General features: G+C 40.2%; 1 protein-coding gene across 1 annotated transcript in view; it reads left to right on the plus strand.

Moving 5' to 3' along the window:
* Positions 1–14,444, plus strand: part of FAM184B (family with sequence similarity 184 member B) — a 176,486-nt gene that overhangs the window by 120,567 nt on the left and 41,475 nt on the right. The window contains exons 5-8 of the mRNA XM_040335203.1: positions 2,666–2,872; positions 4,687–4,797; positions 8,292–8,401; positions 12,365–12,449. Of these exons, the coding sequence (XP_040191137.1) occupies positions 2,666–2,872; positions 4,687–4,797; positions 8,292–8,401; positions 12,365–12,449 (513 nt within the window). The remainder of the gene's footprint in view (positions 1–2,665; positions 2,873–4,686; positions 4,798–8,291; positions 8,402–12,364; positions 12,450–14,444) is intronic.

Raw genomic sequence — 14,444 nt, forward strand, 5'->3', positions numbered from 1 at the left:
TAGAAACACAATAGAGTTACAGGTTTCTTGTATCATGTTCACGTTGTGACTAGAATAGGGATGCTGTTGCAAACCTGGTTTCTATACTGTGTTAAATGACCAATGAGATAAAGATGGCCCCCACGGGGCAGTTTAAAGTATTACTAAACCCACAACAGAAAAATCTGTCTGTATATGCAGAATATCATGTTTGTTATACTCACTGTGGAACTTAAGGGGTTAATCCTCTGCATTGTGTAAAAAGGCTCTATGATCCTGTATGCATAGATCCTTCCCTCCTGCACTGTCTATCTGGGGAAGGCCAGCTAACGCACAGGCAGGGTAGCCAACCTGCACATGCTCAGTTGTGTCTTTTATGCTGGAGAGAACATTTTCTTGTTCTCAGAGCTAGCCAAGTGACATGAATGACTTGTATAGCGCTACTCATGCGAACTAAATCGCCTCTGGGTGCTTTTTCCAGCCAGAGTCTGCTTGGCTGGTGCGGTCATTTTACCCCGTAGGATCGTGACACGCTTGGGACACACATTCATACACACAGATATACATATATATACTGGGCAATTTTGGACAAGATCCAATTTACCTACCAGCATGTCTTTGGAGTGTGGGAGGAAACCGGAGTACCCGGAGGAAACCCACACAGGCACAGGGAGAACATGCAAACTCCAGGCAGATGGTGTCGTGGTCGAGATTCGAACCAGAAACTCTTTTGCTGCTAGGCGAAAGTGCTACTCACTGCACCACTGTGCTGCCCGTAATGCGTTCTTTGACATCACTCGTGGGTGTGTATACAGGCTATAGTGGAAGTATCCTCCTACCTGAACACACTTAAAGATGATTTGCGCTTCATCTGCAAATAATTGTAATTTTCTTTGTTTTTAAGTGCCGTACCACATTTAATTTATTGTTATTAAATGTTAAAAAATAATTTGAAAAACATGACACTTTTTTAGGAGTGAGAATGTTTAAATGGTCTACTAAAACCTTACACTGCTCAATATTAAACACTTTCCATCCAGCGGGAATCACAAATTTGATTGCAAGTAATCACCAGAAAATAAGCAATCTACCACCCATGAGTTTGGCCAACCTCCAGGATTCTGTAGATTGCGAAGCTGAAACTGGGCAATAAATTAACCGGCTCAATGCAATTTACTGAAAGATCAAATCAGAAAAAGAGGAAAAACTACAGCAATGTTTTAGAAGGGATCAGATTTCTTTGACAGGTTTGATGGGGCAATTGAAACCACAGTTTTACGTTTTTCAATTGCTTTGTAACTTAAACAAAAATTGGAATGTAAAAAAATGGAACAGAAAGTTTTAGAATCTTATGATAGTAAAGCAGTTTTCTTTAAGAAAGCTAACTTATTGAATATAATGGTTTTCTATATTAAACAATACTTTCATAGAATACACATGACTGTTCTGCATAATATTGAAAGCATGCTTCCAGGTAAAGGAAAAGTGTATGTATATTATGTATACCCATTTCATTACCTAAAAGGCTACGTTCACCTTTATTCGCCCTTTTCCCCCTAAATTCTAGCTCCCAATGTACCAATATAGCATTCATGTACTTATTCTGCAAAAATAAAACTGATTTCCATTAATTCTACATATGCTTACCTCACTCTCTTCATAGCTCTTTAAACACACTGCTTGATTACTTCTGCCTTACTTCCTGGTCAGACTTTAGGTCATGACACAGGAAGGAGTTAACCAGCTGATCTCATTAGCACACATCCTGCATCATCCACCCTCAGCTGGCCAACTCCTTCCTGTGTCATGACCTAAAGTCTGTCCAGGAAGTATAGCAGAAGTAATCAAGCAGTGTGTTTAAAGAGCTATGAAGAGAGTAAAGTAAGCCTGTGTAGAATTAATGAAAAGTGGTTTTATTTTTGCTAAATAAGTACATTAATGCTATATTGGTACATAAGGGAGCTGGAATTTAGAAAAAATAGAAGGTGAACAAAAGTGAACTTAGTCTTTAAGATGGAGAATTAGACAAGGAAAATGATCATTCAATGACAACAGACAAAAAAGTCTCTACAAATGTATGCTCTCTATAGAGAGCCGGTCACATTCTCCTATTATGCCAATTGGATGCAGTGAAACCTGCATCCAATTCACATAGGTGTGAACCCAGCCTTATAAAAAATAATTAATGAAAGGTAGCCCATGTAGGGCAAAACAACAGGTTCTCTTTAATTCCTCCTTTTTAGCAGCACATACTTACCTTTGCTTTCCTCCTCTGCCACTCAATTCGATTTCAATTCGTATTCTTTTGATGCCTAAAGCAAGAAAAAAAAATGACAATATACAGTCTGTGCTCTGTTTTGCCCTTTTCTGTCTTTTTTTTATTTTCTGGCTTAAAGCTGCAGCATGCTATACTGTACACATGATCCCCTGGAGGCCTGCATACTTAGATGTGCCTTTTAATCATCAACCATGTGAGTTTCTAAACATTGTACCTGCATTAAATGTAATCATATTGCTACACTTGGAGGCGCCTCTCTTTATACTCAGTTGTGACATGACGCTACTTGTATATCAAGTCAAAAAATGTTTTAAACATTTTGCTCGTCTTGCAAAACGCTCTCAAGCCAAGTTTTTACTGTGTATGCGTTCCTTGATTTATTTGTTAATTTTTTTTTTTTCATTCTAGGGTTTCAGGGAACACTCAAGTCCAAGACAAGAACATGTGAAACTGCACAAAGACGAAGTCAGTAAAACAAAACGCCAGAGAGAGGCAGAAGCAAAGCATCTTAAGGATCAGTTAGCAAAGAGCCGAGAAGACTTAACTAAGATCCATGCTTCAGAGATGAAATCTGTGCAAATTGCCATGGAAGCAGAAAAAAGACAGTTGCAAAAAGTACAGTAGAAACCAGTAAAAACCATAGTTGTACAAAAACAATATATGATAGTATCCCCCTATGGTGGTATCAGTGCCACAGTCAGCTAGAAGCCCTCTTCCCTCTTCTCTTGATAGGAAAGATGTAAAAAGCTTACTGGGTTTGATTTACTAAAGGAATAAAGTATGTTCACGCAAAGAGAATTTTTACTTAAAGTGGAACTTTACCCAAAAGGGGAAGTTTTGCTTTTTAACCACTTAAGCCCCGGACCAATATGCTGCCTAAAGACCCAAGGGGTTTTTACAGTTCGGGACTGCGTCGCTTTAACAGACAATTGCGCGGTCGTGCGACGTGGCTCCCAAACAAAATTGGCGTCCTTTTTTCCCCACAAATAGAGCTTTCTTTTGGTGGTATTTGATCACCTCTGCGGTTTTTATTTTTTGCGCTATAAACAAAAATAGAGCGACAATTTTGAAAAAAATTCAATATTTTTTTACTTTTTGCTATAATAAATATCCCCCAAAAACATATATAAAAATTTTTTCCTCAGTTTAGGCCGATACGTATTCTTCTACCTATTTTTGGTAAAAAAAAATCGCAATAATCGTTTATCGGTTGGTTTGCGCAAAATTTATAGCGTTTACAAAATAGGGGATAGTTTTATTGCATTTTTTTTTTTTTTTACTACTAATGGCGGCGATCAGCGATTTTTTTTCATGACTGCGACATTATGCCGGACACTTCGGGACAATTTTGACACATTTTTGGGACCATTGTAATTTTCACAGCAAAAAATGCATTTAAATTGCATTCTTTATTGTGAAAATGACAGTTGCAGTTTGGGAGTTAAACACAGGGGGTGCTGTAACATTTAGTGTTCACTTTGTGTGTGTTTACAACTTTAGGGGGGTGTGGCTGTAGGACTGACATCATCGATCGAGTCTCCCTATAAACGGGATGACACGATCGATGCGCCGCCATAGTGAAGCACGGGGAAGCCGTGTTTACATACGGCTCTCCCCGTTCTTCAGCTCCGGGGAGCGATCGCGACGGGGCGGCTATAAACGAATAGCCGCGCCGTCGTCCCGGATCGCTCCCCGAGGCTTAAGGACCGCCGCATGTACCGGGGGGGTCCCGATCGGACCCCCGACCCACGTCAAGCAGAGGACGTATAGGTACGTGCATGTGCCTGTCCATGCCATTCTGCTGACGTATATTTACATGAGGCGGTCCTTAAGTGGTTAACCTCCTCTTCCCCTCCTCTATCACTTTGGCAAAAAAAAATCTGGGAACATGTACCTGATTTTGACAGGTACCCGCTCCCACTTCTGTTCGGATCACCTAGGCCGGGCATAAGAACTGTTTCTTTTTTTTTTTGTCTGGTGGTTTTTGGGCAGTTTTCCCGTTGAAAAAACTGCTTGTGTGTACGAGGCATTATACTACCTTTCCCCCAGGTTGTCAATTCTGCTGAACACAGGTGTCTCTCTTGCTTCTCCATCCAGAGCCGAGAAACTCCAAGATAGGAAGTATGTTACTGGTCAGATCATAAGGTGAAAATAAAGGAAAACAAGCCTAAAAATAGAAAATGTATGTAGCTACCACCTTTAAGGACTACTGAGCTTTGGCTTTTGGGTTCATTTTGCTTTAATAAGATACTGGGACACTAATTAGGACATTTAGGACACTTACTCTGACACAAAGTACAAACAAACATCAGCATGCATAGTCACACAAAAATTATTTAAAATCAGTTTATTCTGTTTAGTGGTGTGTTTTAATACTTTTTTTTTGCTTTAATCATTAATACATTTCTGCCCATTTAAAATGCTTTCAGGAACATGAAGTGTACATTGAAGAACTGAAAAAGAAAAATGAAGCCAAGATAAATCAACTGATGGAGGAGAGGGACAACCTTTACATTAAACTTCAAGATTCCATATGTCAGGTATATTTGATAAGATGGAACAATCTGAGTATTGCTATGATGGGCTTATACTGTAATGGGGGCCTTTACAAAGAACAGTGCTACCCATGGGCATTTCATCCAATCACAGTGCCACCTAGGTAACTTGAGATCACACAATGAGCTATTAACACAATCTACCATATGTCTTCAATAAAGTGGAACTATGGGTGATATAACAAAAAGACAGATATGTTAAAATTACATAAATATTTTATCAAAATATAGGTACACTACCTCCACAGGCCTTCCTTTATCAAAATTACCACTCACTTCCTTATAGAATGTTAAAAGGTTGGTCTGGCAAGCACAGACTTTCATAAATTTATGCTGGTTACTACAAATGATACCATTTTCGCTGACAATTTCTTGGATATGGTCCCTTAGGCTAGGTTCACACGTATCCAACTGTGGTTTGCAGTCCGGTGCGGTTTTGTTCACCGGTTAAATAGATAGCGATCTTTTACTTAGATTTGCACCTGAACTGGACCCAAAATCGCACAGGACCCCTTTCAAAAATAAACCGCACCGGCCCCGGACATGTGTGAACTGGCTCCATTGAAAACCGATCCGGTTCACATGTTATGCAAATTGGATGCGGTTCCGATATGCATATATGTGAACCAAGCCTTACTATTCCTTCCAATACTTTTCAAACTATTGATGGTCAGCTGACTGGTCTTTCTGGCATATATCACGGCCTTATCTATACTAAAGGTGGGGTGTCTGCACTAAGAGGGGGGTTTCTACACTGAGGGGGTCTATACTAACGGAGGGTGATCTGTACTTAGTGTGGAGTCTATACTGACGGAGGTTGGTCTCTACTGAGGAAGGGGGGTCTGTTCTTAGTAAAGGGGATCCATACTGCCGGAGGGGGGTCTGTAGTTAGTGGAGGGGGGTCTGATATATATACATATATAATGTATGGTGTGTGTGTGCGCGCGCGTGCATATGCTCGTGTGCGTGCCGGGGGGGCGGCAAAATGCACCTTCGCCTGAGTTGGCAAAAATCCTTGCACCGGCCCTGACTAAAAGATTAAAGGGGTCAACAAAAAAAAAGCCCAGCTCCCAATAAAAAAAATTTTGTATACATTTTTTTTACACTAAAAGGCCCCCATTTTAAGCACCTGTTTAAATGTTATATGGTTTGTCCCAACTGCTGTATTTTTTTATTTTTCCCATAGTTCCACTTCAACCAAAACAGTTTATGTAAATTCAAAGATTTTTTTTTTCCATTAGTTTTGTATAGAATGGGGATTATTTATATACAGGTGCATCTGAAAAAAATGTAATACCTTCAAAAAGTTTTATTTCGGTAATTCAATTCAAAAAGTCAAACTCATGTATTTTATATAGATGCGTTACACACAGAGTGATACATTTCAAACATTTATTTTTTTAAATTTTGATGATTATGGCTTACAGCTAGTAAAAACCCATAACTAGCTTTATGGAAATGCTGATTTAATTTTCCAGCAGCATTTGGCACCTGCCCACACTGCCAAAAGTATCAATACCTGGTAAATGAACATAGTATCACTGTGCTTGATTGGCCAGCAATCTCGTCTAACCTAAACCCCATAGAGAATCTGTGGGGTATTGTTAAGAGGAAGATGAGACACCAAACCCAATAATGCAGGCAAGCTGAAGGCCACTATCAAAGCAACCCGGGCTTCCATAACACCTCAGCAGTGCCACAGGCTGTTCGCCTCCATGCTACGCCACATTGATGCAGTAATTAATGCAAAAGGAGCCCCAACTGATTATTGAGTGCATACTATACCGTATATAGACATCCTTTTCAGTAAGACAACATTTCTGTATTAAAAATCCTTTAATTTATATTGGTCTTATGTATTTTCTGAGATACTGAATTATGAGTTTTCACTAGCTGTAAGCCATAATCATCAAACAAAATAAAAAAAATGCTTGAAACATATCACTCAGTGTGTAATGCATCTAAATAAAATACATGAGTTTCACCTTTTGAATTGAATGACTAAAATAAATTAGCTTTAAAAAACTCCCATCTGCGCTCTTATATACTAGTAAATGTCCCTGTGCCTGTGTTGGGTAAAAAATATGCTTATCTGTATTTATATATTTATAACAGCGCGGCTTCCAGTGCTCAGCTCACTCGGCTTTCACACTCTCCTCTCCTCCCCGGCTGACGTCAGCAAGAGCGCTCGGCCGCACCCACTGGAGCTGTAAGTCGGAATGAGAGGAGACCCCGAAGAGGCAGATGAGCGTTGGGAGCCGTGCTGTTATACATACAGATAAGCATATTTTTTACCTAACACAGGCACAGGGACATTTGTCCAGGGGTGCCATACATTGCACGAGTGTTTGAAAGGGGCACTCATCGTGTGGCACCTTAGGTCACTGATCTCCACATACACACGTTTCACACCTGCCTATTGGGCCGGGCCAACGTATTGCACGTTGGTCACTTTACCTCACTCTCCCATCTTCCTTCTCCCCCACTTTCTTTTTTTATTTTACCCCCTGTGTGTCACAGTTACGTCTTTTTTTGTTTGGTGCACTGCACTTTTAGTGTGATGAGTAGGGTGCTGGTCCTCGGGCCTGCTCTGAAAGTCTTGGGAGTGGGTGGACATGGCCTTCTGGCTTAGTTCGCCTGCTCTCATGGGGTCTCCATCGGGGGAGCCTCACCGAGGAGGGTTCTGTTTCGGCAGTCCCTCTGAGGATGTTGGGTCCTTGTAGCTTCGGCTGCTTGGGCCAAGATGGGTCCATATGGCTTCGGCTGTATGGGCCACAGTTGCTCTTTTCCCTGTCAGGAGCCTAATGCCCCGGGGGATCAGAGCTGGGTCCTTTTCGGAGGACCACTTGACGATGCACCCGTCACAGTTTTTTGTTGCACCTCTTTATATGTGTGCACATTTTTCCTGCACCGGGTGGAGTTTTTGGGTTGTGTTTTGCACGCCACAGGCTTTTCAACAGAAAAAAAAAAACAGGCACAGGGACATTTACTAGTTTATTACAGTGCAGATAGGATGTTTGTATATAAGTAGGTTAACAACCACTTTAATATCCATTGTGTTTCTTACCACAGCAACTAGATTATTTATTTTCTGACCTGCCCTAAATGTATAACATATTAAATTGGTTGCTATGAGCCTTTTAATTTATCTTGCTTCAATAACTTAATTGTCTTGTATACAAGTTCCTAAAGGTGTATAAAAGGCAAACATTTGCACTACAAATACTAAAGCTTATAATTTCCCTTTACTGATTCTACTGAGGTATGAAAGTGTAAGGAAGAATAGATTTTTGCCACTGGCGACATAGGCCATTTTTTCAGGCACTTTCATACTTAAGTGCAATGTGTGCTTGACTGGAATGCTACGTTAGTTGCCTAACTCAATAAGTAAGAATATTTTGATTTACCTAATTGTAAGTGGCAGTGTGCATTTGTAGTAATAAAAACAGTTGCATAACAATAGTTAAATTTTTCTTCAGAATAAAGCTATTCTTCAGCCATGTGAAATGTCCAATTCAAGTATATCGGATAAAGAAATCAAAGAAAATTTACAGTTGTCAGCTGATTTTAGAAGCAAAGATACTAAAAGGTAAGTTTGTGATGGTATAACAGCAGGCGTAAGTCTCACAAAATTCTTAAAAATTATATTTTCGGTGTTGCTTTCTAGTTTATTTGACACCATGTGAGTGAGATAGAAATCTTCTAACAAACCTCATGCTCAGACTGAAGCTAACAGACTAATTTGGACTAAAGCCCTGTACACTCGATCGGATATCTGATCCGATGGATTTTTTCGTCGGATATCCGATGAAGCTGACTTTCATCAGTCTTGCCTACACACCATCTGTCAAAAATCTGACCGTGTCCAAACGCGGTGACGTAAAACACTACGATGTGCTGAGAAAAATGAAGTTCAATACTTCCGAGCATGCGTCAACTTGATTCTGAGCATGCATGGATTTTTGACCGATGGACTTCCACACAGACGATTGTTTTTTTTCTATCGTTTTTTTATGCATAGGAAAAATTTAAACAGGTTCTATTTTTTTTTTACCTATGGAAAAGAAACCAATGGGGCCCAAACACGATCGGTTTGTCCGATGAAAACGGTCCATCCGTTCGTTTTCATCAGACAAACCGATCGTGTGTACAGGGCTTTAGTCTTTCATTAATACTTTCATAGTCAGAGACATTTTTTAAACACACGCTTTAATACAATTTTAAGTCTGAAAATGAGTTAAAACCTCCCAAAATATTTTCTGAAAACAGACATCCCAGAGAATAAAATAGTGATAGTTCAGATTTTTTTTACATGACACGATATTAGCAAAACCTGTGTGAAGGGAGGGACCAACAGTTGGCATTTTAGATTTATACACAATCCTGGTGGCCACTCAGAGTGTGTGTAAAACCTCCGCTGCTATGACCATATTACGTATGGTGATGGCAGCAAATAAGTTAAAGCATTAAAGTCCAATTGCAGTTACGGAAATAGAAAGACATTGTACCTCCAATGTAACCTCCATTTTTAAAGTCTTACCTCCACTTCCCTGTTAGGCCGGCCATAAATGGTTAGAATCTTGGCCAGTTCAGCAGGAACCGACCACAATTCGAACCATGTATGGGCAGGCCGATTGTACAAAGTTGATCGATTGATCATCTTGGGTACAACCAGCCTGCTGGATTTGCATGCAATTACCACTAGCAGCTAGTATACAATGGCTTGGCGGGAGGGATTGCCTTGTCAACACTGTTTTGATGGGGGAATGGAGTGGTTGCAGAGAAGACATTTGTTACATGTACATGGGCTGCTTTACTGTAGTTGTGCAAAATGAAGTTCAATAATCATCAGAATTATACTCATTGTGCTTCGTAATCAGCACTCAGTAACGGCTCTGGTAAGAGACACCCACTCACTTCTTCTGCAAGATAAAGTGTAAGTAAACCTCCCTATTGTTTTCAGCCAAGGAAGCTGCCATCTTTGCCTCTGTGTAATCTATGTGATCAGTTATGACACCAGCCATTGGATGGTTTGACAGTTTGGTTGAGAGTACAACCAATGGGAGTATTACATTTCCAGCACGTGCTGTAAATGAAACTGTTTTGAAGATGGGTTTACTTCCGCTTTACATCTGTGTAAGAAAGCTTGTTTTGAAGAGTGTGGCTGTTACTTAGCTATACCAGAAAATAACACTGGTGTGAGAACACAGGAAGTAGCATTTACACTGAAAAAAGACATGTGCACAACAAAAATGTTCTTATCTTTTTGTTCCGTTTCGTCTCGTTCCGTAGATTCGTAAAGATTCATAATTTCATAAGACTCAAGTTTTCCTATTCGGACCCATTCGTATTTCGTAAGACGCAAGTTTTCCTATTCGGACCCGTTCGTATTTTCGTAACAGTTTTATTTTTGTTTATACTGAATGATTCGTAATTCTGTCTAATTTATTTTCGTTGATTCGAAATTCGTAATTTTGTTAGATAATAATTTTCGTTTAATGGATTCGTAATTTTGTACTTTCGTAAATACATAGCAACACGCGGCTAATCCATATTAAGATAGACTTTCTCTTAAGCCCCGTACACACGGTCTGACTTTTTGCCAACAAACATCAAAATGAGCGTTTTCCAAAAAATCCGACTGTGTGTACGCTCTATAGGACAAACTTATTTGGTTTCAAATATCTGGCCGACTCCCTTCAGACAAAAATCCACGGAAAAGTTTGAAGTCCGATCGTGTGTACAAGGCTTTACACTGTAGAATGTGACTCAGCACAAACGAGATAAGCTGATTGGCTAAGATATTAAGTACCGGTAATCATTCACTAACTACACTGCCCAATGCCCATTCGAAAGAACGATACCAGTACACAAATGTACGAACAGACAAAAAAACGGATTTACAAAACACACAAATGAAAATACGAACATACGAATGAAAATACGAACAGACAAAGGATTTAAAATACGGAATGCAAATCGTTCGTTATAGATGTCATTTTCGGTGTTTCGTATTTTAGTAAGATTGTCCAATCATACGTTCGTATTTTCGCTTGTTCGTTATTTTGCTTATCCGTAATTCCGTAATTTTCGTATTTTGGTTCTTTCAGCTTTTCGGATGTTCGAATTGATACGAATGTACGAATACTAACAAATTTGTACGAAAATCCATTCGTTACGAACGGGAACGCACATGTCTAGAAAAAAGTATGTTACTGCATATTGGATGCAAAAACCATCTTAAATTATACCATGATGTCTATCCAAAGATAAAAAGGTGTGAGACTGCAACTGGGAATTAAGTTATCCATGCACTTAAAGTATCGCATTTATCGGCATATACCGCACACTTTTTTCCCCTTAAAATAAGGGGAAAATCGTGGGTGCGCGATATACGCCGATACCAGCTTCCCGCGCTGTGTTTGAACGCTGCCACCGACATATAACGAGTGCAGTACACTCGGGTACACTCGGCCAGGCTCGACCCTGCTTGCGGTCACGCCCTGTGCCGCCTCCTAGCCTTTATGCGAGAGGAGCCGAGTGTGCCCGAGTGTACTGCGCTCGGTATATGACGGCGGCGGCGTTCAAACACGGCGCGGGAAGCGGGGATCGGCTCAAAAACAGCGCGGGAGAAGCGGGGAGGACACCACCGAGGCCGCAGACGGACACCGGACAAGGCCGCCAATGGACGCCGGGCAAGACATCGACGAGGGGCATTCAAACTGTAAGAATTTTATTTTTTTCAGGAAATTTCCCTTCCAGGTTGGGGGTGCGCGCTATATGCCGGGGCGCGCTATATGAAGATAAATACAGTACCTCTAAAGGTTACCAAGCAATTAAAAAGGTGTACCTTATAAATAGGCTGGTGTGCGTATATTTTACTGGGAGTCCATTTTAAAGCAGAATTATGGACTGAAAAATAAAAAAAGTCTTCAGCTACAAATACTGTAGCTGCTGACTCTTATTAAAAGGATCCAGCGCCATGCTCACCCAAACTGGTTCTGCGCCAGTCTTCGGGTCCCCGGTGGCAGCATGATAACTGTGGACATGTTTCCTGTGCATGTTGTGCTTTTTGAATGGTCCTGCAGCCTTCTGGGACCTGTGCAGGCGGAGAACCTCCAGTGGATCACTGAGGTAATCCAACTGGGAGTGGAGTGGGTACCTGTAAAAAATTAGCTACCCCCCAAAAAAGTGCCAAAAATCGAAGGGGGGGGGGGGTGTCCATGAAGCAGAACCCTTTTAGAGTGAAGTTATGATTTAATGACTGGGAATTACTGAATGATGTCTTCATGTAAACACAAATACAGCTGACCAGTATTGCTTTTTATCTGAGCTAATACTTATAATAAAGTATAGGAGTTCTTTGTTACCTGTATATGGACTAATGATCTTTAAACCATCATATAATCTACGTGCTAACGTGAGTGCAAGTGAAGTGCTTGATCAGAATGTTCAGATTGTGTAGACATTAGGAAAGAGCGCAAGACCTTAATGTTAATCAAAATCATGTCACTGACGCAATTAATCTTTTAAAATGTGTATTTCTTATTAGATATGAGCTTTGTGATTGTCCAGCAAGTCCAGCTCCTCAATTACATGCAACACAAGCAGAATGTGAACATATTGTTGGACTTCAGGTACTAAAACACCACTGTATCTATTGTGTGATAATTTACCTTAAAGTGTATCTAAACCTAAGAAGATAATTGTAATGTATTGCAGCTTACCAGTCATGCTTCTTTTATTCTTGCCTGGAGATCCTGCCAATAACACACTGACATTGCTCAATCACTGTATAGAAAGAGTGCAACACTAAAAAAACATAAAAATACATTTCATAAAAAAAAAAGAAAATATCATAAAAGTCAACATATAAAGTTTGAGATCATAGTGTAGAATCCCCACACCAGATTCTGTGAAATAGACGTGCATGCACACTTTTCACCACTGTGAGGGGGCAAGCCTGCTTACCGGAAACCATCGACCCTCATATTATAGAGAGGTCTGAAACAACATGGTTAAAGTCTGTACCAGATAGAACTGTCAAACTCCAATTGGATTGCAGGCACCATCCATCAATGCAAACCACTGTGGTATAGGAAACTCATGGGCCCTATTCAGAGAGATCAGCACCTCCAGTGATGTAAGCAAGATCCTCAGTTATACCTCTGAGAAATGTAAAAAACAAAACCATGCAGTATCTCACAAAAGTGGGTACACCCTTCACATTTTTGTAAATTTCTTATTATATCTTTTCATGTGATACCACTAAAAGTAGTAGTGAGTTTACATGCTGTCCCCTCAAAATAACTCAACACACAGCTATTAAAGTGGAAGTCCATGCAAAAACAAAAATCCCCACATCTTTTGCCACCAACATTCTAATGCCGCGTACACACCATCACTTTATGTGATGAAAAAAACAGACGTTCTTAAAAACATCAATTTAAATTACCGTGTGTGGGGGAAAACGTCGTTTTATGTCTTGTGAAAAACGACAAAAAAAATTTGAAGCATGCTTCAATTTTTTTTGTGTTGTTTTTCAAAACGTTGTTTTTTGTTTCACAAAAAATCACTGTGTGTAGCAAAAAACGACGTTTAAAACAACGTTTTTAAACCCGCGCATGCCCAGAAGCTAGTTATGAAGCAAGCTTCAATGGAAAAGTGTGGTGAACGTAACCTCACTTTGCTAGAACATTGTGAGAAAAACGATGGTGTGTAGGCAACGTCGTTTTTGAAAATTGAAGTTTCAAAAACGTCGTTTTTTACTTCACAAAAAATGTCGTTTTTTTTCATCACATAAAGTGATGGTGTGTACGCGGCATAACTTTATGTGATGAAAAAAAACGACATTTTTAAAAACGTTACTTTAATTGACCGTGTGTGGGGGAAAACATCATTATATGTCTTGTAAAAAACGTCCAAAAAAAAATTGAAGCATGCTTCAATTTTATGTGTCGTTTTTCAAAACATTGTTTTTTACTTTACAGAAATTGACCGTGTGTAGCAAAAAACATTGTTTAAAAAGAAGTTTTTACACTCGCACATGCCCAGAAGCTAGTTATGAAGCAAGCTTCAATGGAAAAGAGTGGTGAACGTAACCTCGCTTTGCTAGAGCATTGTGAAAAAACGATGGTGTGTAGGCAACGTCGTTTTTGAAAATTGAAGTTTCAAAAACGTCGTTTTTTACTTCACAAAAAATGTCGTTTTTTTTCATCACATAAAGTGATGGTGTGTATGCGGCATTAGGCCCCTTTCACACTGGGGCGGAAGGTGCGGTTGCGGTAAAGCGTTGCTATTTTTAGAGGCGCTTTACCACTAATTTTGCGGCACTATTCGGCTGCTAGTGGGGGGGGTTTTACTACCGCTATCGGCCGAAAAAGGGTTAAAAACCACTGCAAAGCGCCTCTGCAGAGGCGCTTAGCCGGCGGTATAGCTGCGGTGTCCCATTGCTTTCAATGGGCAGGCGGAATACACACTGCTCCTTCACCGCTCCAAAGATGCGGCAAGCAGGATTTTTTTTCCGTCCTGCCAGCGCACCACTACAGTGTTAAAGCCTTCGGGGTTTCACACTGTAGAAACAGCAGCCGTTGTTTAAGGTCGGTTTGCAGGCGCTATTTTTAGGGCAATAG

This window comes from Rana temporaria, chromosome 1, assembly GCF_905171775.1.
Source record: "Rana temporaria chromosome 1, aRanTem1.1, whole genome shotgun sequence".
NCBI classification, from domain to species: Eukaryota; Metazoa; Chordata; class Amphibia; order Anura; family Ranidae; genus Rana; species Rana temporaria.